Consider the following 23,647-nt stretch of genomic DNA (forward strand, 5'->3'; position numbering starts at 1 on the left):
GACTGAGCCCCCCAAGATCCAAATGAGGAGCAGAAGGACGAAGAAAATGACGAAGGACTGCGAGGGATGCTATCACCCACTGATACAAGGGGTCAGATCTAATGAGAGTTTACCAAGGCCAGTTGGACTGGGACTGAACGAGCACGTGATCCAACCAGATTCTCTGAATGTGGCCGGATTCTCTGAATGTGGCTGGCCTGGAGTCTTTCTGAGAAGCCATTGACAATGACACTGGGACTAGTTTCCTCTGCATATACTGGATTTTTGGGATCCAGTCTGTTTGGATACTCACCTTCCTGGACCTGGAGGGAGGGGGGAGGAACTTGAACTTCCCACAGGGCAGGAAATCCTGACTGCCCTTAGGGACAAAGAGGGAGGAGGAGAGGGAGGGGGGGAGTGGGAGGGTGTTGGGAAGAGGGGCGTAAATGGAAACTTTTATAATTTAATAAAATTACTTTCAAAAAAAATAATGGACTAACGCTTTGAGTGTTCTATCTACATGTATACCTTTATTCCAGAAGAAGAGGGCATCAGATTCCACTATACATGGTTGTGAGCCACCTTGTGGTTGCTGGGAATTGAACTCAGGACCTCTGGAAGAGCAGCCAGTGTTCTTAACCACTGAGCCATCTCCCCACTGGACTAATGCTTTAAAACTGTGTGCAGCTTCCAATTAAATATCTTCTTTTAGGAGAATTGCCTGGGTCATAATATCTCTTCACAGCACTATAATGGTGACCTAAGCAATGTATAAAGAAAGTTGTTGTGTAACTGTTGGCACACAGATTTTTCACTTAAGGAAATCTGCACTCACATATGTAACATTCTGCAAAGAGAGGAACAAACACTACACCATCCAAGGCTCTGTGTCTAGTTTAAAGTGAATGTTAAAATAGAACAGAGTCTCAATTATCTTTTCTACTGCTACATTAATTTATTTTCTTGTTTCAAATTCACATTCTTTGATTCTCTATTTAAGCCAACAGTTATAGCTCCAACAACAGTAGCAAAAGAATGAGTTATTATTTACAGGATACATTGCTAAAAATTAGAAGATACTCACAGAGTTCAAATCTACAACCCAAAGCTTACTGTTCTCCAATGTACAATGCGAACACATTGACTATAGCAAACCAATAATGACTTCTCACTGGGATTGTATTAAAAGCTTCCTGACTGACCCTTCTACTTCCACTCTAATAGCTTTACTGTGAAATCTTCACACAGCAGCCAGAATTTCCATTCAAAGTAGAACTCAGGATGTCACTTGTTTCAAAGAGCTTGCAATCTCAGAATGATAGCCAGGAATGTTTTGGCATATGTTATATTGTCTCTGACCTTATTTCCAACTAGAAGCAACTCTTAGTATCTGCATGTGGGTGGGGGGGGGGGTCAGGGGAGTTAGTTCCAGGACCTCTGGATGAGGTCAAAATCCAAAGAAACTCAAATCCATTATATAAAGTAAAATTTAAATGTATCTAGCACACATATTCCCATGACTTTAAATGATCTTTAGTTTACCTCTAATACTTAACACAATATAAATATGCTATGTATGTACTTATTACACTGTTTTATTGGTGTATTAGATGGGGCTCTCTAGAAAAATTTAACCAACAGAATGTATATTTATTATAAAATGTGTATTTGTTAGATTGGTTCACATGATAGGGTGGGTACTTGAACAAGAGCCATCTGCAAACTGGAATGAAAGAGAAACCATTAGTTGCTCAGGTCATGATGCTGACACAGCACACAAGACAAATTTATTTCAAGTCAGACATAGCCACAATGGTGTGTAGGAAGTCAGAAGCTAAAAAAGCAATGCATGTTCACAGCCCCCATAAGACTATAACAATTTATATCTTCAAATTTTTCGCTAAAATTCTTCAAGTATGAAAAACATGAATCAAATTGACATAGTCCCATTATTATTTCTTAGCCTTTTAATTCACAGGGTTCTAATTTGAACTGGTTATATCCAAAATAATAAAATTTTAAAATGATAGGCAGACAGTCAATATTTCTAATCAAATTATTGCTCCTCTCATCCACTAGATACTTTCATTCAAAAGCTGGTATACAATAAAAGAGTGACTTATGAGACACAATACATCACAGTTTCTTAATATTCTAATAAAACTGGAGATCATTTCCTTCATTAACTAAAGATAAATAATTTTTCAGAATTATAGTCATAATTGAAAAATCCTAATTGTCAGCTAGAGTTCATATTTTCTCTTAGCTTATAACAATTGTTTTATGAAGAAATTAAAAGTTATCTACTAAAGACTTTAGGAGAAGGCCACCAAGATGTCACAATGGCAGTTCTTTAGTCTCAAGGAAACGCCAATCCCAACAGTGGGGGTAGACAGCCTGAAGCTGCTGGAAATGGGAAGTAACAAAACACCTACAAACACTTCTTAATTCTATGGAGAGAAAACATGCAGTAAGTTGAGATCAGGTACTGCAGGGACAATGAACTTACTTGTTAACTATACTCATGACTGAGACCCAAGGATGCCATTTCAAAGGAGAAGAAATGGTGGAAATGACACAAGGAAGAAATTTCTCTTATTTTACTTTTAGACGGGGGTCTCACTAAGTAACCCTAACCAGTTTTGACCTCTGGGGTTCAGACTTCTGAGCAGCTAATACTATAGGTATGACCCTATGCCTACCTTTAAGCTTCTTTCTAAATTATCCAAAAATAAATAAATATTCAAATTAGCCTAAAGAGCCAATATATATTTTAAGAAATGTTCTTCTTATGGTCAATCAACATGGCTAACTTGTTTACTTGGAAACTTAAGATCACAAACAACATATTCAAACTTTGATTTAGGACCAGCTAACTTTGCTTTTTCTTTTCTTTTTTCTTCTTTTCTTTTCCTTTGAGACAGGGTTTCTCTGTTTAGCCCTTGCTATCCTGGAACTTGCTCTGTGGACCACAATGATCTCAAACTTAAAGCAATCCTCCTGCCTCTGCCTCTTAAGTGTTGAGACTAAGACATGGGACATCACCACAGCTTTATATCTTTCTTTAAAATGTATTTAGCCAAATGTGGTGGCACACGCCTTTAATTCATTCCATCACTTGGCAGAAATGTATTTGAGACCAGCCTGATCATTTTAGCTAGTTCCAGGAAAGTTGTAACTATAAAGTGAGATCCAGTAGATCCACTAAATAAATATTTTTAGTGTGTGTGTGTGTGTGTGTATGTGTAAGTACAAAGGTCAGAGGACAACTTGTTGGAGTCAGTTTTCACCTTCTACCAAGTGGTTACTGGGGACTGAACTCAGGGTATTAGGCTTGGTGGCAAATGCCTTTATCAACTAAGTATCTTACTGGGCCATATGTTCCTTTAATGGAGTGATTCTTATCCTTTCCAATGCTTTGATTATTTAATACCATCCTTCCTGTTGTAGGAATATATATAAAAATAAATTATAAACTTATTTTTATTACTACTTCATACCTGTAATCTTGCTACTGTTATGAATACTAATATAAATATATAACTCTAATGTTTTTTTTTTTAACTTCCCCCCCCAACTCTAATGGTTTTATGCAACTCCTGTGAAAGTGTGGTTTGGCTACCTGGGGTCCTGTCCCACAGGTTGAGAACCACTGTTTTAATATATAAATAATATCTTAATTTTTTTCAATATAAATAATATCAAACTATTCTTAGGCTGTTGTGTTATCAGGTCTGTTGTTACACCAGGTCTGGAGAGGTGAAAGCAGAGAACTGGGTACTTAGATTGAGACCAGACTGGACTACATGAGATTCTCTCTCATAAATAGAAAAGAAAAAGAAAATTGTGTATTCAAATAGAAGTCTCATTTAAGAGTGTCTTACTATAATTTTTAATTTGTTAATTATAATGTTTTAAATCAAGTTATGGTCTTAAAGCTTTTAATTATGTTTTTTGCTTTAATTATGTTGCTTTTAATTATGTTTTTTGATTGAGTCAATTACAAAAATCATAAAAGTTTTTTCCTGGTCAATTCAGTCTGGCTAGATGTTGATCAATTTTAGTACTTTCCAAGATCATGCTTTTGGTTTCACTGACTAGATAAAAATGCCTCCATTCTTCCTAGATTGGGACAAATGATGAATAAGAAAAAAAGTCAATTGTGACTGAAAGAGCAAAGTTTGGTATGGCTGATAACATTTTAACGTTTGCAATTTAACTGTTAAAGGGAACTATTTGAGTTTTCTTTAGAACTTAAACCAATAGATCAAGAATAGTAGTTCCTGGCAATTCATCATTCAGGATTGGCAGTTACTTCAGCCATTAAAAAGCAATCTTTTGCTCATAGATTAATATCCCTTTCAGCCTCCAATTTACTTTTTTACGTGTCATTTATGATTACCAGGAACATAATATTTACTTATTTGTTTGCTTTTGTCAGCCTCACCTTCTAGAAAGTAAGCTTCCTAGAAAGAAGGACTTTGCTCTTGTTTTCTGCTGCTATGTTTGTTTGTGGTGATGGGTATTAAATCCAGGGCTTCAATTAGAAACACCTGCTCTTTCACCGAGCCACACCCCAACCTCCTTTACTTGCTTACAGCTTCATTCCTAGTACTTAATAGTAAATGGTAGGAGTTTAATGAATATCTGTTGAATGAAGTTTCTATTAATTCTGAGAAATATGTGGCTAAAGTTTTACTGGGCATCCACAGTGTACTATGATTTTCTTGGGAACAATCAGTTGTAGATAACACTTCAGAGAGTGTCCTGTTGTCCAGGAGTCATCAAGTCATTAAAACGTTACATAAGTGCTTCACTTTGATCCTACATAGTTTAGGATCTTTATAAACACTTTATAAGAAAAGTTTAGCTTCAAAATGCTGTACACCTACACAAAGATCACAGACCTTTCACAAGTTAATGCCAATCATTTTTCAACATCATACTTAGAAGGCATGTAAGAGGAACGTATGTTTATGAAGTCAGCCAAAAATCGCAGATAGAATGTTACCTCTATAATCTCTGCTCTCAGTTTTCCTTTGGTAATATCTCCCAAAGCTTCCTCATTAGTTAAAGGGATAATTTAGCCTCCTTTGAAGAAGCAGATAGGCATTTTTTCTTTACACCTGATATGTTCAGATCAGACCTTTTGAAGAACAACACACCAGTTCCCCTCATCATAGTAGCTCTGCAGAATGCTAACATCACCCAGAGCCTGGCAGGAAGCCTCCAATTCTCCATTACAGAAAACATGGTAATAACGATGAAACACAGGACATGGATCAGGGTATCCTGCTAAGCCAAAGGGCTCAGCAGCTTTCTCTTTACCAGGATTTCTCTTGAGGTGCCATGGAACCAGCACATCTTGGGAATGAAAAGAAGTCCGGTTTGTATGAACAGGAAGCTCAGAATTTTGAACTTTCCTTGGCTTGAATCCTTTTTCCTTGATATTATCAGTGGAGGGGACAGAAGATGCTAGGTCTTCACTACCTTCATCAGACATTTGATTTACTAGCAATCCTTCAGTGACTATGACATTGTTTATCTCCTGTTTATCTTGTAGGCAAGTTTTGCTTCCTCTAAGGTACTTGGATTTGTGATTTTTATATTCTTGTTCCATTGCCCAGACATATATGAGGGCCTGACCACCAGGTCTCAGGAGACGGACAAGTTCTTGGAGAGCTGCCACTCTACGTTCCTAAAAAAAAAAAAAATTTAAAATGAAATGATTATTATTTATCAATCCAGAGGAGATAGAAAAAGGATGTGGAAAATTATAATTAAATGTAGGACTATGTGTAGGTATCTCAAACTGGACATAAAACATCTGGCTAAGGCACTGGTAAGCAAGTCTGCAGACTAGACCTGAATGAATTTAATTCACAGTGTGGGAAATAGATTATAAGATGGAAACAAAAGATTCCCTGGCCTGAGAACACCAGGTTCTGAGTACAGGGAAGTCCTGGAACGCAGGGAACAGAATCACAGATAAAGGAGGAACTGCAGGGAAATGCCTCCAAAGGCTACATGCAAAGTCCTCTAACGGTATCTTTGAGACCCATGCTGCATGAGCACAGGGCGGAATTCCAAGGAAATCAGCAGAAGAGCAGCTGGGAAGTTAGAAAGCAAAGCAAAGGTTTTAGCAATCATACAATGTTGGAGACAGAACATCTCCAGACAAGATCTTAGGGTCTTCGAAGTACAATGGCAAGTTTAACTTGAAACTAAAGGGAGAAACAGAAAGAAGTAACTATAAACTGGTCACAATAGAGCAGAAAGCCAATCACTAAAGAATTAAACTGATCAGTTTATATGTACTTTTTGATCTTAATTTACTGCTCTCTGGAAACAGACATAAGAATCTATACCATTTAATATAAACTGTCCAGAAGTTATAATAATAATAATTTATATATTATTAATATAATTAATTATAAGCATATATTAATAATAATAACAACTGATGTTTGCATAACTAGGCCTATGGGCATCGTTTTCTCAGGATAAGTGACCAAACAAAACTGAGGAGGGGATGTACACTCTCTCTCTTGGGTGGTTGGAGCAGGAGCAAGCCTTGCAGTTGGTCCTCATCACCCTTAGGCAGAACAGTAGGACAATGGCAGCTGAATCAGCAGCTGTGTCTAAGTCATTCTGTATTCATGAGTCTGTTTTTCCATTGTACCCTTAATAAATTATTAACCATACTTTGTGGGTTTTTGCATCAAATAACAATAATAATAATAACTATAATAATAATCTTGATGAATATTCAAAGCAATCATGACCAAAGCCCAAAAACCAGAGGCAAAGACAGACTAGAAAAATAAACCCCCAAGCCAGAAGAAGGCACCAAGGTGTCCACCTTTACCACTTTACACCTTACTCCCTTTAGACAAAGGGTTCCTTGAATCTAGAATGAGCTAGATTGCCTGCTAGACTACCTGCCAGTAATGCCAGAAATCTTCCTATCTCTGTCAGTCTCAGCACTGGCGTTACAGGTGTGCATGTGAGGAGCATGCCCAGTTTTCATGTGGGTGCTAGGGTCTGAACTCTGGCCTTCATGCTAGCACAGAAAGTGCTCTGAAGTACGAGTCACCTCTCTAGCCCCAAGAATAATTTAGTATATATAAAAGAAAGGGTGTATCACTACTGCTGGTGGGGAAGGGAGGGAGAGAAAGAGGGAGCGGGAAGGACAGAAGAAAAAGAAGCAGAGGAAGGAGGAGGAGGAGGAGGAGGAGGAGGAGGAGGAGGAGGAGGAGGAGAGGAAGAAGGAGGAGAAGGAGGGCGGAGAGAGAGCTTGATTTAATGAAATTCTTTCACTTTTTCAGTAGGAAAATGAACAGAACTTTCACTTTTTAAATTCTGGAGTATGTTTTTCACAGTTATTTGGATTCTTTGTAACTATCACTTCCAGAAAGACAAGGAAGTAGCAAAATAGTTTTCACTTCAGAAAGACTGGCTGTGAAGGTCTGTTTTCAACTGCTTATGTATTCTCAGAAACTTGACCCTCAGTTTTTACAGACATAAAAGGAGATATCTATTATTATTTCCATTAGGTTTAGACACTTTTTTGCCACCTATTAACCACAAGGTATGGCCTCTGTCTCTCCAGAGATACTCTGTTCACTATTATCTATCCTTTTATAAAAGATGTAAAATTATATATCACAACTTTCTAAGACCATGCAGTGTTTCAAAAAGGCAACTTCTACAAAATTTGAGAGAATTCAAGTTCCGTGACTAAGCTCCACATCATTCCATCACTCAGGTATTTCAGTGGTGTGGGAGGCCCTTCTGTAGATGTGCTGCTTTTATAGGTAAGCCTTGGCCTGAGATAGGGCAGAGTAGAGCTAGGTGGGGAAAACTAAACTGAATGCTGGAAGAAAGAAGGTGGAGTCAGAGAGAAGCCTACAGTCAGGGACAGACAAGCCAGGACCTTGCTGGTAGGCTACAGTCACGGGGCGATACACAGATTAATAGAAATGGGTTAACCCAAGATAGAAGTGCTAGCTAGCAATATGCTTAAGTGATTGGCCAAGCAATGATTTAAATAATAGAGTTTCTGCGTGATTATTTCATGGTCTGGGCAGCTGGGAACAAACAAGCAGTCTCCTACAACATTTTAGTTTTTACATAGATTAAAACCAAAATAACATATTTAACATGTATATTATTACTGGTCTTATCAATTTTTGTTTTAAGTTTCTCACATTTCTTCCAGTTGATTTGCTACTTTCTATAGTAGCATATATATGTATATATATATATATATATATGTGTGTGTGTGTGTATATATATATATATATATATATATATATATATATATATATATATATATATATATACCAAGTGATGTACTACTAGGAAATAAGGCTGGGTTTACACAACTGTTTTCATCCTAATGTTTTGTAGTTATTGACCTCTATTTTCTGTAATATACTGACTATTAAGCCATAGAAAAATACATTTATTTGTAGATGGAACGGTGGGCTGCATCCCCGCCACTTGGCTCCCAGCTAGCTTTACCCGAAATAATTACACGGAAACTGTATTAAACAGTGCCTGGCCCATTATATCTAGCCTCTTCTTGGCTAACTCTCACACCTTAATTAACCCATTTCTGATAATCTGTATATCACCAAGAGGTCATCGCTTAACAGGAAGTTTCTGACCCACGTCCATCTCGGAAGAGGAGAGCCATGGCATCTGCCTGACTGCCTTCTTCCTCCCAGAATTCTGTTCTGTCTACTCCGCCTATCTAAGCTGTTGTCCTATCAAAAACCAAGGCAGTTTCCTTATTAACCAGTGAAAGTAACACATAGACAGACGACCCTCCTACATCATTTATTCTATATCCAATGTAATTAAGAATTAAGCATTATGAATTAATTAAGTATTAATTAATTAGGAATTAAGCTAGGGAGATGGCACAGTAAAAGCTCTTGCTACCACCCAATGACCTGAATTCACCTCTGGAAGGAGAGAATTCACTCTTAAAGTTGTTCTCTGACCTACAAATGTACACTTTGGCAACTGACATCAATACACACACACACACACACACTCTAAAGTAAATAAATTTAAAAATTTTACATATCACCATTAATTACTTTGCAATGATCTAGACTATAAATATGGTAAAACAACTATTAACATGTGTTCAGTAAAAAATAAACAAGAAAAAGATTTATTTTCCATCTTAAAAATGAGTAAATAAAACCTCAAAGACTTTAAAATAACTAAGCTAATATGTTCATAAAACTAGAAAAAAAATCAATGAAGACATAAAATAAATTCCAGACTAATACAAAACACAAGAATTTTAATGGTAAATTACATATATCTTCACAGATAATTAAGCTAGAATTCAAATCAGCATAAATTACCAAAAATGAAGCAGAAATTTAAAAGAGGGTAACAAAATATAAAATATATTATCAATTCAGAATTCAAAATATAGTCAAAATAATACTTTTAAAATAAAGAGTTTAAATGACACAAAAAAGATATGCTGCCAATATTTAAACACTTAATACCTAAATAAATAAATACTTAAATAAAAATAACAAAGAAAATTCTTCAAGTAAAAGAAAGCTAGTCTTTCAGAAACCTTTAAAAGTGCTTTAAAGAAGGAAGACTAGAAAGAGTAAATCTTGAAAAGTACAAATAAATATCATGCGCTTAAAACAACAAAATTTATACAATAACACAGTGGAAATCAGAGGTGCTAAGTGTTATTCTGATGTCTTACATTGCTAGAAGGGCTAAGCATAACAACTCAAGGTAGCCTAATGTCATGGGTAGATTTTGGGTACCACGATAACCATTAAAAATAACTAAAGAGTATATAAACAGAAAGGTAAGGGAAGAGAAAACACTACATAACGTTGGTGAGATAAGCAATCAAAGAAAACTGTTATCAGTTTTTGCAATTGTGGTAAAATGCCTGAGAAAAGCAATATAAAATGGAGATGTATTTTACTTCATAGACTTTCAGGTTTCAGTCCATGGCCATTTGGCTTCTTGTTCCTAAGGCTATGATGGGCTCTTCAGAGAAGACAGCATCCTGACAAAGATGCTCACCTGATGGCAGCCAGGTAGCAGAAGAAATTGGGAGGGGACCATGAAGAAATATGCCATTCAAAGTTCCTTACTTCAAATCAGACCCCACTTCCTCAGAGTCTATACAGCATAAAGGATTCAATGAATTAACACATTGGTGGAGTTAGCACCCAATCACCTTCCAATAGAGTCACCCCAGCTTGGGGCCAAGACTTTAATACATGAGCCTTTCTAATTTATTTTTGGAGGCTACTTCATGTTGAGACCTTGACAAAAATAATAGGAAAATAAAAGAAAAAATTAAGAAATAGTTTATTTTGACTCACACACATACAATCTTTCTCTGTCACCTTAATTACAAGTTTTACAGAAAGAAAAGCTATACTCACCGCAGTTGAAAAATGATGAATGACAGCAATGGAGATGCAAGCATCAAAAGATCCACTTCGGAATGGAATAGACAGTGCATCACAGACTAAGGCCTGAAACTCCCTCTCTCTACAAATGTCCAAAAGGTTCTGGCTACGATCACACCCAATCTATGATAGGGAAAGAAATGTGTAACATTTAGTTTGCATATCACAGAGGTTTATTTTATACCTTAGACTAATCACACAAGCTTTATCTACATAAGCAAGCAATCATATTACAAGCCATAGGAGTCAGTACAAAGTCATGACTATAGTTAGGAAAATCAGTCATTACCAAATAAAAAGGAGAATTTAGGTCAGATATGGTGGTACACACCCAGCATTCTAGAAGCAGAGGCAGGCAAATCTCTACAAGTTCAAGCCCAGCCAGTATTACACAGTGAAATCCTGTTTGTTTTTGTTGTTTGGTTTTTTTTATTATTGTTGCTGAAGAATACTCCAATTTTTAAAGCTATTGGGTGTTTTTTTTTCTGTTAAATCCCTAGCCCTACAAATAACATAGTGCTGAATTCACAATTTGTAAAACTGTGCTTGTTTAAACTTTTCTGTATAAGATAACCAATCCAAATGAATGGAACCACTGACAGCAGCAAGCAGAGCAAATATTCCACTTTCCCAAGCAGGTAAAGTCCAATGAGTCCCATGACCACCTGATTCTGTGAAAGCGTCTGAGGGCTTCCCATCTTCAATACAGCTTTATCCTTTCTGTTTAAACTTTCCTGTTTAGTAATATATATATATATATATATATATATACATATATATATATATATATACACACACACACACACAAAGAATAGCAATACTATATTTGCTATATCTCCTAGGTATAAATCAACATGGAAATGTCCCAAGTGGCTATTAATAACAGCATCAGTACTATTCCTAGCTTTTCCTTTGGTTTAAGATCCATGTCTGAATGATCACATTTATGTATTTCCATATATATATATATATATATATGTATGTATGTATAATTCAGCTAGTAAACACAAACTCAAAATAGAAACACCATTCAAATAATATACAGAATTTTATGTTGGTCATATTTCCTTATATTTAAATTCAGTTCAAAAATAATCAGAGGACCAAAGTAGTCCCAGTTGTTAGCAACAACTGAATCTGACTAAAAGTCAACAGAAAGACATCCAATCTGACTATAAAACAAAGTTTTAAAAGCAGGGCTCAATGATTATTCAGAAGAAAGTTGCTAAGAACAACTTAAGAGAACCATAACTTAAAGAAACCATAACAGAAGTCAATCCAAATAAAAGGAAATGTCTCTTCTCTCTTGCTAGATGCTTTTGACAGTTTGGACACAGCACACCTTTTCACTAACAAGAAAGCACATAAATCCCGCTGCTAAAGAAGTCACCCACGCCTGGCTCAAGACTTTCATCTTTCACTTGTTTTGCTGGAGCCTACCACAGACCATAGTTAAATCATGTCTTTTTTCCCCTCCTCCTTTGAAAATTTAAAAAATAAATAAGTTTCAGTTAGGGAGATGGCGGTCAGTAAAGTGCTTATCACACAATCAAGTGGACTTGAGTGGAAATTCTCAGAATAAACATAAAATCCAGATATGGTATCAGGTATCTATAGTTCATACTCTCCTCCAGTGAGATGGGAGATAGAGACAGAAATATTCTTGGAAGGTTGTGGTTAAGTTAGCCTGCTGTACCTGGCTGTAAACCAGAGACACGGAATTAAGCAAGGTGGAATGCAAAGACTAACATATGCATGCCTGCATGCCTGCACATGAACATGAACACTTGTGTGATGTGGGATTTCCCTCTGTATGCTCTGATTACCATTACTGAATAAAGAAACTGCCTTGTGCTTATAGCAGGGCAGAACTTAGCTAGAAGGGGAAAACTAAACAGAATGCTGGAAGGAAGAAGGGCAGAGTGAGAGAAACCATAGAGCCACCAGAGATAGATGCTGGGAACTTTAGTCAGTAAGCTACAACCACCTGGCAATACACAGATTAATAGAAATGGGTTAAATTCATATGTAAGAGTTAGCCAATAAGAAACTAGAACTAATGGGCCAAGCAGTGATGTAAATAATACAGTTTCAGTGTGATTGTTTTCGAGTCTAAGCTTGCCGGGCGGCCCTTCTGCAACACATGTGTACACAAAATAAATACACAAATAGGAAAGAGTAAGAAAATATTTTTAAGCCTAATATAAATTTTTATGCTCTTGATCTCCATCCAAGACAATGAAATATGTATCTTTGCAAGAGTTCCTGTTTTTGCTTATAAATAGGCCGTCTTTCTGCTCTGTTGTGAACATTGTGTGGCATGATTATGAAGAATTTCAAGTACTTGATACTATAGACACCTGATACCATATCTGGATTTTATGTCTATTCTGAGAATTTCCACTCAAGTCCACTTGTTTGTGTGATAAGCACTTTACTGACCACTATCTCCCCAACTGAAACTTCTTTATTTTTAAAATTTTCAAAGAAAAATAAAACAAATCAAAACCCTAAATATGTGACTATGGATGTATAAATAAAACAAAAGAAATCATTAAAACTAAGTTCCATTTTCTACTATTAAAAACATAACGTTTAGAGCAAGCAAGTAATTGATGCTTACCTTACCAGGTGAGAAAGGAAAAAGCAAAGAAACGAAAGCATGCATACCCTTCAGCGTGTCAGAGTGGAAAGTGAACAACACAGAGTAGGACTTCCAACCTCTTCTAAAATCAAAATGTCTCACAGCTGAAGCACGATTAATAAAAACTCAGAGACAGAAATTGGGGTTCAACCTAAAGGTCAGAAAAGCAAAAGAGCCAGCCACTAGCTTTTATCTCTACCTCAGGCTGAAATGGTGATCCTGCCTCCTGGAATCTCAGAATAAGATTGAGACTAAGAGCTGTCTCCTCCCATTTTGTTATCCTCTCTAGTTTGGGGATTAAGGGCATGCATCGCTATCACCTGGTTTCTATGACAAACTAATGTGGCTACTGGCATCAAAGGTGTATGTCATTGTGGCTACTGGGATTAAAGGTGCGTGTCATTGTGGCTACTGGGATTAAAGGTGCGTGTCATTGTGGCTACTGGGATTAAAGGTGCGTGCCATTGCTGCCTGATCTGTAAGGCTGGCCAATGTGGCTGTTTTACTTTTTTGATCCTCAGGCAAGCTTCAGTTATTAAACTACAAATGAAATGCCACTACAACAGTGATGACAGTGTGATTAAAAACTCTCCTTATATAATGTAGCTGACAGTGCAAACTGGCAAGTCATTTAAAAAGCAATTAGTAACATTATCTTTAACTATTATCATAACAATGTCCACAACTTTTAGCCTAATAACCACTCTTCTCAATTTTTAGAAATAACATTTTAAGAAATAACACAAATTGTAGAAAAAGCTAACCAGACTAAGACCCATTGACCTATTTATTTGGAATTCACCTAGGCAGATTCTTTGCAACATATTTTGAGTTAGTTATATTTCTATAGTAGGGATGATGAAATTTTCTGGCAAAGAAAGTATAGAATATAGTATAGAATAGTAAGGCCAGAATAGACCACAGATTTAAAAACATGATCTTCTTGTCTCCTAAATCTACATTTTCTCTTCTGTCACAATATCTTTCAACATACATGCCTTCTTACAGTAAGAACCTTTTGTGTGTTTCTTATCATAGCATACATACGCAATAGGAAATCTACCATCCTAACAAAACTAAGTGCACAATAAGTTATTTAGATGTGTGCATGCACATGCTGTTAAAGGTGGAACCTAGAACCCAGAACTCACACTGTGCCACTGAGCTAAGATCCCAATCTATCAGTTATTTAAAACAGCACTAAACTAAAACAACCATATATACAGAAAGGTCATCTATTATAAATATTCTAAACTCTAGAAACTTAAAGACAATTAATGTAACAGTGAGGATAAGTGATAAGTATTATGAAAGTCCATAAACTATATTATAAAATATTTATGGGAAAAATAATTAGAAAATATACACATTATAAACTGCTTTATTAGGGTAATAGGAATACAGGTAGATAAATATCTTTCAACAATATTCTAAATAGGGCTTTGTTTTTCTTAAAAATACACACCATTTGGGCTACAGAGATGGCTCAGCAATTAAGAGACCTTGCTACTCTTGCAGAGGACATGGGTTTGATCCCCAGTACCCATACATGATGGCTAGTTATCTGTTACAAAACTCCAATTCCTGGAGATCCAATTCCCATTACTGACACTTAATAACAAGAGTTTTGTACATAGTGCATGTGCAAACACACAGGCAAAGCACAAACATACATAAAATAAGTAAATACTTTTTTAACAAGAATATATATGTATACACATATACACACACAATTTTTAAAACTATGAAGAAAACATTAAAGCTAGAGAGATAATTCAGTGGTTAAGAGCATACACTGCTCTTAAAGAGGATTTGAGTTCGGTTCCCAGTACCCTCACCAGATGGCTCACAACCACGTTTAACTCTAGCTCCAGGGGATCCAATGACCTGTTAGCTTAGATAAGCATTGCACTCACATACCTAAATCCACATTCAGACACATAAATTACAACTTTTAAATACTATTTATAAAAGAAAAGATTCAATTGTAGAGATATTAAAATGGCAATACACAAAGTACAGAGAAATACAGTTTAAAAGCAAGAAAAGGAGACACTGAAGTCTACATTTGAGTTCCAACTTCAGTGTAGTATAATTTGAGGTTGGATATTGTGATATCCAGCTGTGTTCATCAAAAAATTGGACTGTAATTTTCTTTTTGTTGTTGTCTTTCTATGGTTTTGGATCAGTGGAATACTGACTTACTGAACAGATTTGGTAGTGTTCCTTCACTCTCTATTTTGTGAAACAAGTTATAAAAAATTTGGATGAGGTTTTCATTGAAAGTTTGATAGAATTCAACAATGAATTTCTCTGGTCCTGGGTGTTTCTTTCACAGAATGCTTTTGATTATAACGTTGAGCTTTGATTATAGCTTTGACTATAGTGGGTCTGCAATATCTTCTGGCTTTAATTTGGTATGCATCTAGAAATTATATTTTTTCAAGACTTTCCAGCTCTTTAGACTAACAATTCTCATAGTAATTTCTAATTAATATTCTGTACTTTATTGGAATATTTGGTGAATCACACTCTTAATCTCCATTTTTAATCACAAAATAAATTTGTGTCTTCTCCCTTTTTCTTTTTTGTCAGAAAGCAGAGTCTATTCTGAAACCTTTTTGAAGAAGTTTTTAAGAAGTTAACACCCCGCAAGCATGGTGGGACATGCTTTTAATCCTCGGACTTGGGGCGCAGTGGCAGAGAGATCACTATAAATTTGAAGCCAGCCTGTTTTACATAACAAGTTCTAGGGCAGCCAAAGGTATATCATACTTTGTTTTCCCTGCTTGTTTGCTTTTGAGGTAGCTCAAGTGCACCAGAAGAACTAAGATAATAGGCATTTATCATCAAGTTTGGTTTGAATATCTTATTTTGAACTGCAGGATGGAATTTTTCGTGACACATCAAAAACCTACTTCCTCAGTGTGAGCAAACATAGTCTGTTATTCACAAAACAAAACAGAACTACACATGACAACAATCCATGGGTTTCACATTGTACCTCGATGGAAAGCTGCTTTTCATCTGCCTCTTAATGCCAGCCCTACTTTCCCTTAACTCCAGTAGTAGTTTTTGCTTTGTGTCAGTACAAAGTATGAAGGGTGGGGAAGGAAGCCAATATTTCAAATAATCTGAGATATTTCAATAACTTCCATATAGACTGACTCATTCATTCATTCTCTGACTCTCTACCTTCCCTCTTTCCTCCTTTTTCCTTACCTTCTTCACCCCCAATCTTGAGAAATAAAAGCTCTAGTCATCACAGAACAGTGATAGTATGAATTTTACATCAATGTCTACCACATAAAGACTTTATTCACATGAGAAGAAAAAAGTGACTCAGAGAAGGAAATGATAACAATGAGAGCAGACACGTGTAGATTAGAAACGGCTTCAGCGCTGGCTCTGACATAGTACATCTGAAAGTATTTAAATCTACGAGGCAATACTATGAACAAATGAGCACTGGGTTTAGACCCAAAAGGCACAGGAACAAGTCTGTTATTCAGGTGTAGGAGCTGTGCTACAGATGTATCAGTTGGCATTCAACAGCTCATCACCAGTTGTTCTTGGCATTTTGACTAGTTGTGGCTTTCTGTAAGTCTCCAACTGCTGCAAGAAAGCATTTCTGATGTGCACTTACTTACTATGTTTCTATCTCTGTGTTTTCCTTATAGTGGTTCCTTGTCATAGTATATACTTTTATTTAGGTTGCTGCAGACTAAAAATTAAGAAACACGTCTAATCTTTTATTTTAGGTGTGTGTGTGTTCATATGTGGCTAAGCGTGCATATGCTCAGTTGTCATAATTAAAGTGCTGCCCAACTTATATTTTTGAGACAAAAGTTTCTCAGCGACACCTGAGGCTCACTGATTCAGCTATGCTGGTTGGTTACTGAGCCTGAGGGATCCTCCTGTCACTGCCTCCCCAGCAAGGGGAAAGCATCACATACCACCACATCCAGTTTTTGTGTGTTTTTTATGTGGGTACTTGGGAATAGAACTCAGGCTATCAAGCTTATGTGGAAGCATTTTATCTACTGAACTATCACCCCAAGACTGCTCTAGTTCTTTTTTATCCACCTAGATATTTATAACCATTATATTCTTTGTAATTTTTCCTGTCTTTAGATTTTACTTACAATGTAACTATCAATAAATTATCTTATGTTTACAAACTATAGATTAGAAAGGATTTATAGCAAGATCTTCAATATTGGGGCATCCTAATAAGGGAGTAATAAAGTAGATGCATAAAGCAAGGAAATCATAGAAGAGGAGAAGAAAGATTTGAAAAGCCACAGGAACAGAACATCTGCTGTAAGACAGCATCTTCAATATAGGACAGGGAAGCTACACCCATAGAATCTCAACTATATAGCTGCCTAAATATGGCTAGTCCTGAACAATGACAACACACCTTACATGCTAATGTGGATGAGAGAAATTTCATAAGGCTCCACCCCTGCATGAAAATCAGGGCAATTAATGACTACTAAGAAAGGGAGAATCAGTCTAATTCAGGGAGGAGTATCCCCTGCAGGCTAAGTAATCCCAAACTGTCACCCCTAAACACACACACACACCAATAAATTGACCCAACAGGCTGTATTTATACATACATATGAATATTTATGTGACAATAACAGTGAAATAAGGTTATAAACGTAATAGGGAGGGAAACAGGAGGAATTGAAATACGGAGAGGAAGGAGTGAAAATGATGTTAACTACAATACTCACATATGAACCTCCTGTAGTAAAATGAGTGGTGGTAACACGTAGGCAGATGACCCTCCTACATAACCTCCATCCCATTTTTCCAATTTAAAGAAAACAGAAGCAATTACTTGCCATATATAACTCCTTGTTGATGCCAAGGTACTTTCCGTTTCCACATCCAATATCTGCCACTATAGAACCACTTGGCAAAGCTTTCAGGAACTCCATGATGTGTGGCCATGGGCTGTGTCTTGTGCTGCTGAAGTGCCTTGCAATCAAATCATAGACACGATGAACATGCTCTTGTTCCAGCTGGCAAGCTTCTTTACTGCTCTCTGGAAGGGAAGGAAGTGTGGCCTTCCTCTGTCTGTCGCAGACCGAGGAGTAACCTAAATGAGAAGAAAAAAAACTCTGCATCCAGGTGTGAAACATACCTATAAACCCACCACTGTAGAATCTGAGCAGCAGGACCACCATTAATTTGAGGGCACACTGTACTACATAGTGAGTTCCACGCTATCTAGGCTTATAGAGTGAGACCTATCTCAATCAATCACTCACTCAATCAATAATAAAAAAATTAGATAAATAATGAATTAAAATAGATTTATTAAATAATAAGTAAAGCAATGTTAACTTTTTATGCAAAAGACTAGGGTATCAAATAAAATCAATATATGGAAGAGGGTCGAGGGGTACTTAATGGCTGCTAGGGGAAGAGGTATCATTTTCTTCAGTTACATTGTCACTGATAAGTTGTCCATGGTCCAGAAAATAATTCTACACCACATTCAAGTAAGGAATTTTAATTAAACTCAATGGGCCAGGAAACAAAATGCAAAACAAAACAAGTAAGGAGTTGGGGATTTGTTGGCAGAAAGAGAGTCAGTGGGAGAAGAGTAATAAGGAGTGAAAATGACCGAAATTTATAACACATGCATGAAACTGTCAAAGAATAAAGAAAAGGAGGAAAGAAAAGGAGGAAAAATCTGCAAACTGAATAAAAAGACTCAGTGAAATGCTTTTAGAGTTTCACTTATAATTAATAACCACCCACAACAATGACACATTTGCATAAGAAACCTAGCTTCTCTCTCCAACCAAATTTTTAAGTAGCTCGAGAATAGGAGCTTTGCTTTAGTTTCTATACCTTATAAGGCTGCCAGTAGTGTAAGACTTATCAAATACCAAGCATATTTTAAAGTATCACATTTTATAAACTCACTATAGTGTTAGCAAAATTAGCAAAAACTCATTTTCAGCCTCACAAATAGAGTAATTTCAAGTATTTTAACAGGATTATCATTTTCAGATAAGAGGTTTTGTTCTTTAAGATTTATTTTCATTTCTATTCTTGTCTCTGTGTGCATACGCCATGTGGGAGGGGAGTGCCTGTGGAAGCCAGAGGTATCAGATCCTTTGGAGCTGGAGTGACAGTCTGACAACATGGGCACTGGGAAGAAGCAAACTCAGGTCCTCTGGGAGAGCTACAGCTGAACCATCTCTCCAGCCCTGAGATAAAAGAGTTTTCATTTATTTATTTTTTAAGATTGCAGCTAAATAAAATGGCTATTGTTACAGGCTACCCCGAATTGAAACTCCTGTGACGTAAAAATTAACATTTATAAAGTAAAAGAATTTTCTGCTGATTTCAAGAAGTAAATATAGAGAACAACATACTCAGATAAACAAATCAGAACAGCATCCTGTGTGCAGTTCTTCTCAGATCCTTACAGGTTTTCAAACTGACTAAATTATAAACCTCCACTTACTACCCCAGAGTCACTCACACAAGCAATCTGTCCTCCCCAAATTCTCTGTTGAGATTAAAAAACAAAAATTAAAGGCCTGACAAGCCTTGCCAACAAAAATCATTTCTCCATAAGAAATGTTTTATTGCCTAACAATCCCAACACTCTTAGTTACTACTTCAAAAAATAAAGCATTTTCTTGGCACTCAAGGATGCTAAAGGACCAAATATCAGGTGAATTAATGATAAAATATAGCCCCTGCCTTCAAAGAATATAAACTCTGATGGAGGTAGCTCAGAGAAGTGCTACAAAAGTCTGACACATGCACAGTACAGCAGATGTTACTGGAGAAGTTAAGAAAAAGCTCTCCTAAGTATTGACGCTCTTAAAGGGTTTCCATACCTCATTTATTCTGATGCAGAATAGATGAAATTAGACACTTACTACAATCACAGGGCACATGCCTCACTTTCCTAAACGTAAATGATGTTCGAATTCCCCGCTTGCTTAAAGTCAAGTCTCCGATGTCACTGGTGATTATTCCACCTTTAAACTGCTCAGATGCTTGGACAGTATCAAACTTTCTGGGTGTAATTCTAAAGACAATAAATAAAATAACTTACTTGGCATTATAGTGACAACATTTAGAGATACAACAAATGTTGGGATTAGCATACTGTTTCAAATACATGACATTCTACAAATTACAGTGCACTTGAAAAAGAATAAACATATAGCAGATTGGAATTTTGTTATATATTTTTCCAGAATAAACATCAAAAGGTTGATTTCCTATGCTGGCATGCTTATTTCAATTTATTCTCCCCTTCACCAAAGATCTTATCAATCAAATAGTTGGTATACCATTTGTTTGTTTCCTCTATTACACTTTTTCCCATCTCTGACAACCTACACCTTTTTCTCCATCTCTTTCCTGTAAAAGGAACGATGGGCTGCTTTCCCGCCACCCGGATCCCAGCTAGCTTACACCCGAAATAATTACACGGAAACTGTATTCATTTAAACACTGCCTGGCCCATTATCTATAGCATCTTATTGGCTAACTCTCACATCTTGATTAACCAATTTCTAGTAATCTGTGTAGCACCACGAGGTGGTGGCTTACCGGGAGGATTCTAACCTGCGGCTGTCTAGGAGAGGAGAGTCATGGCGACTGCCTCATTGCCTTCTTCCCAGCATTCTGTTCTGTCTACTCCACCTATCTAAGCTGCTGTCCTATCAAAAGCCAAGGCAGTTTCTTTATTAACCAATGAAAGTAACATGACCCTTCAGCATCACTTTCCAAAGCATGCAAATGCATACTCAGTCAGCCAGTCACTTTGGAGGTAATGAATGTCAATGGCAACCTTCAAATATAATGTTAATATTTATTTTTCTTCCTCCTAATAATATAACAAAGAACGTATAACCCTTACATCAGCTTTAAATTATATATTAGTATGACTTAGAATCAAACTTTCATATATAACTACTGTTAACATTTAAGGACATAATATACCTTCAATAAAAAAGTGTGATCAAAATAATATCTGAGATATGTTATGAAATAATCTTTTGTATATACTGTGAAGATGTGTCACTCTGAATAGTTTAATAAAAAGCTGAATGGCCTAGGCAGGATTTCCAGGGAGAGAGGATGCTGGGAAGAAGGGGAGATGCCAGGAGACTCGGAGCAAGAATGGGTAATACAGAGTAAAGTAACTGAACCACTTTAGTTCATTCTTTATAATAAAAGAATATAGATTAAAAGATATAGATTAATTCAAGTTATAAGAGCTAATTAGAAACAAGCATAAGCTATTGGCCACCCTTTTATAATTAATAACAGTTTCTGCATCATTCCTGTGGAGCCGACAGTCCCGATGAAAAAGTCTGACTACAAAGAAGCTTTAGGTATTTCCAAGAATAGATTGTTTCACAATATATATGCAAAATAACTCTTTATTTTGCACTTACTATAATGTCATTATTCTTAAAAGTTTAACAATGAGCGACAACACAAAGAGCCTGAACCCAAAAAGAAAACCTGCCTATTTTCAAAATTCTAAGAATACTTGAGAAAATTGATTAGACTATATTTAAGCGCAAATATTTTAATGGCTATGAAAAAGAATCAAAATCAGGCCATTTATTTTTTATGATTCAAAGACAGTTATTCTTTGTTCCCCTAAACTCAATTCTCAGGGTGGGTCCAAGTGTTAAAACAGAACAACAGCTGCAGCTTCCCCTCCCCACTGTCCACACCTCTTGTGGGTCTCAAAACCTCACCTTGGCTTTTTCCTCTTTGTTGTGTCCCAACCTCCACCTCTAGCAAACATCCAGTTCAATGACAGGAAAAGCCTGAAAGAAGACCAGGTACCAGGTAGGCTGCCCAGGGAGGGATCTTCTCCATTGTCTCTGTTTCCCAACCTAATTCTCGGGGTAGCCACCAGGGCTGCAACAGAACACCAGCTGCAGCTTGCCTCCCCAACCTCCATCCATGTATCTGATGACTTCCACAGACCATCTCTCCATGGCCTCCTCTCCCCATTTCTTTACCATGTCCCAGCCCCCAAATTGGGCAGATAACTTCTACTTGGGCATACACCCCTACTCAACCACAGACCATGCCTGCCAGAAGACCAGCCCCGAAAACACAAGTGGATACCCCATGCTCAACCACAGGCCACACACCATCAGAACACCAGGAAGGCTGCCAACAGATATTCTGCAACTTCTTGCTTCCCCAGACACACTCCTCAGGGTTATCCACAGCTCTATAACAGTATATAAGATGCAGCCTTGCCTTGCCCCTGTCCATATCTCCTGTGGGTCTCATGGTCCATCCCCCTCTAGGCTATTCTCCCACTTTGATTCTGTATCCCACCCCCATCGTGGGCACTACCACTTGCTCAACCACAGGCTATGACTGCCAAATGACCAGGTAGACTGCTCCCAAATTTTCTCTATTCTTTCTGTTCCCTCAGACACAATATTTAGGGTCATTCTTAGCACTGCAACAGACTATCTTCCCCTGGCTTCCCTTTCCCCCAGCTTCTAACACCAGCAAGCATTCCCATGAACACACCAGTCAAGGAGGCCAGGAAAAGGCAAAACAGTCAACACACAACCCAATAAAGGCAAACCTAGACTTAAAAATCACCTCAATCCCAGGTGCCTAGATGCCAACACAAAAACACAGTTTTCCATAAGTTTGTAAGCTTTCTGTTACTTCTGTTGTTTATATCCATGATGGTTTGACAGGTTGTAGGTAGTTATTTCAGTTTTCTTGTAGAAGCTTAGACTCATGTGTCCAATTATGTGCTCACTTTGAAGAAAGTTCCATGAGGTACAAAGAAGAAAGTAGAATGTCCTGTAAATACTGACTCATTTAGTTTATAATGTCTGTTAGAACCAGGAATTTTCTGTTTAGTTTTTGTCTGGATGACTTACCTGTTCATTGGTGAGAGTGCGGTGTTGAAATCACCTGCTATCAATTTGTGAGGTTAGATGTGTGATTTAAGCTATACTGATATTTCTTTTACAAATGCTGGAGAGAAGCTTGTGTTTGGAGCATAAATGTAAAGAATTGAAATGTCATCTTGCTGGATTTTTCCTTTGAATATGTGGTGTCCTTTGCAATCGTTTTTGTTTAATTTGAAGTCTATTTTGTTAGATATTAAAATGGGCACAGCAGCTTGCTTCTTAGGTTCATTTGCTTGGATTATCATTTTCCAACCCTTTACCTGAGGTAATATTTATCTTTGATGTTGAAGTGTGTTTCTTGTATTCATCATTGTATCCTGTTCGAATCCATTCTGTTAGTCTTTGTCTTTTTATTAGAGAATTGAGACCATTGATATTAAGAGATGTTTATCAATGACTCTTAATTCCTGTTATTTTGTTGTTGTTGGTGGTGGTGGTGTGTGTATGTGTTGTCTATATATGTGTTTTGTGTGTGTGTGTGTGTGTGTGTGTGCGCGCGCGCACGCGCGCGGTTCGCTTCTCCTGGTTTTGCTGGTGTGAGATTATTTATTTCCTGTGTTTTCATCAGTGTAGTTAACCTCCTT

At 36.9% G+C, this 23,647-nt stretch overlaps 1 protein-coding gene across 4 annotated transcripts in view; it reads right to left on the reverse strand.

The window, feature by feature from the left end:
• Positions 1-1,730: 1,730 nt before the first annotated feature.
• The window catches only part of Alkbh8 (alkB homolog 8, tRNA methyltransferase), a 77,226-nt gene continuing 55,309 nt past the window's right edge, over positions 1,731-23,647 (reverse strand). For all 4 annotated transcript variants that reach the window (XM_087905905.1, XM_087905907.1, XM_087905904.1 and 1 more), the window contains 4 exons: positions 20,022-20,173; positions 17,958-18,214; positions 10,431-10,580; positions 1,731-5,677 (listed from right to left, as the gene is read on the reverse strand). In XM_087905905.1, coding sequence (XP_087762031.1) covers positions 5,120-5,677; positions 10,431-10,580; positions 17,958-18,214; positions 20,022-20,173 — 1,117 coding nt within the window. In that variant the 3' untranslated portion in view covers positions 1,731-5,119. The remainder of the gene's footprint in view (positions 5,678-10,430; positions 10,581-17,957; positions 18,215-20,021; positions 20,174-23,647) is intronic.

Source organism: Myodes glareolus, chromosome 4, assembly GCF_982192425.1.
Source record: "Myodes glareolus chromosome 4, mMyoGla1.1, whole genome shotgun sequence".
Classification (NCBI taxonomy): domain Eukaryota; kingdom Metazoa; phylum Chordata; class Mammalia; order Rodentia; family Cricetidae; genus Myodes; species Myodes glareolus.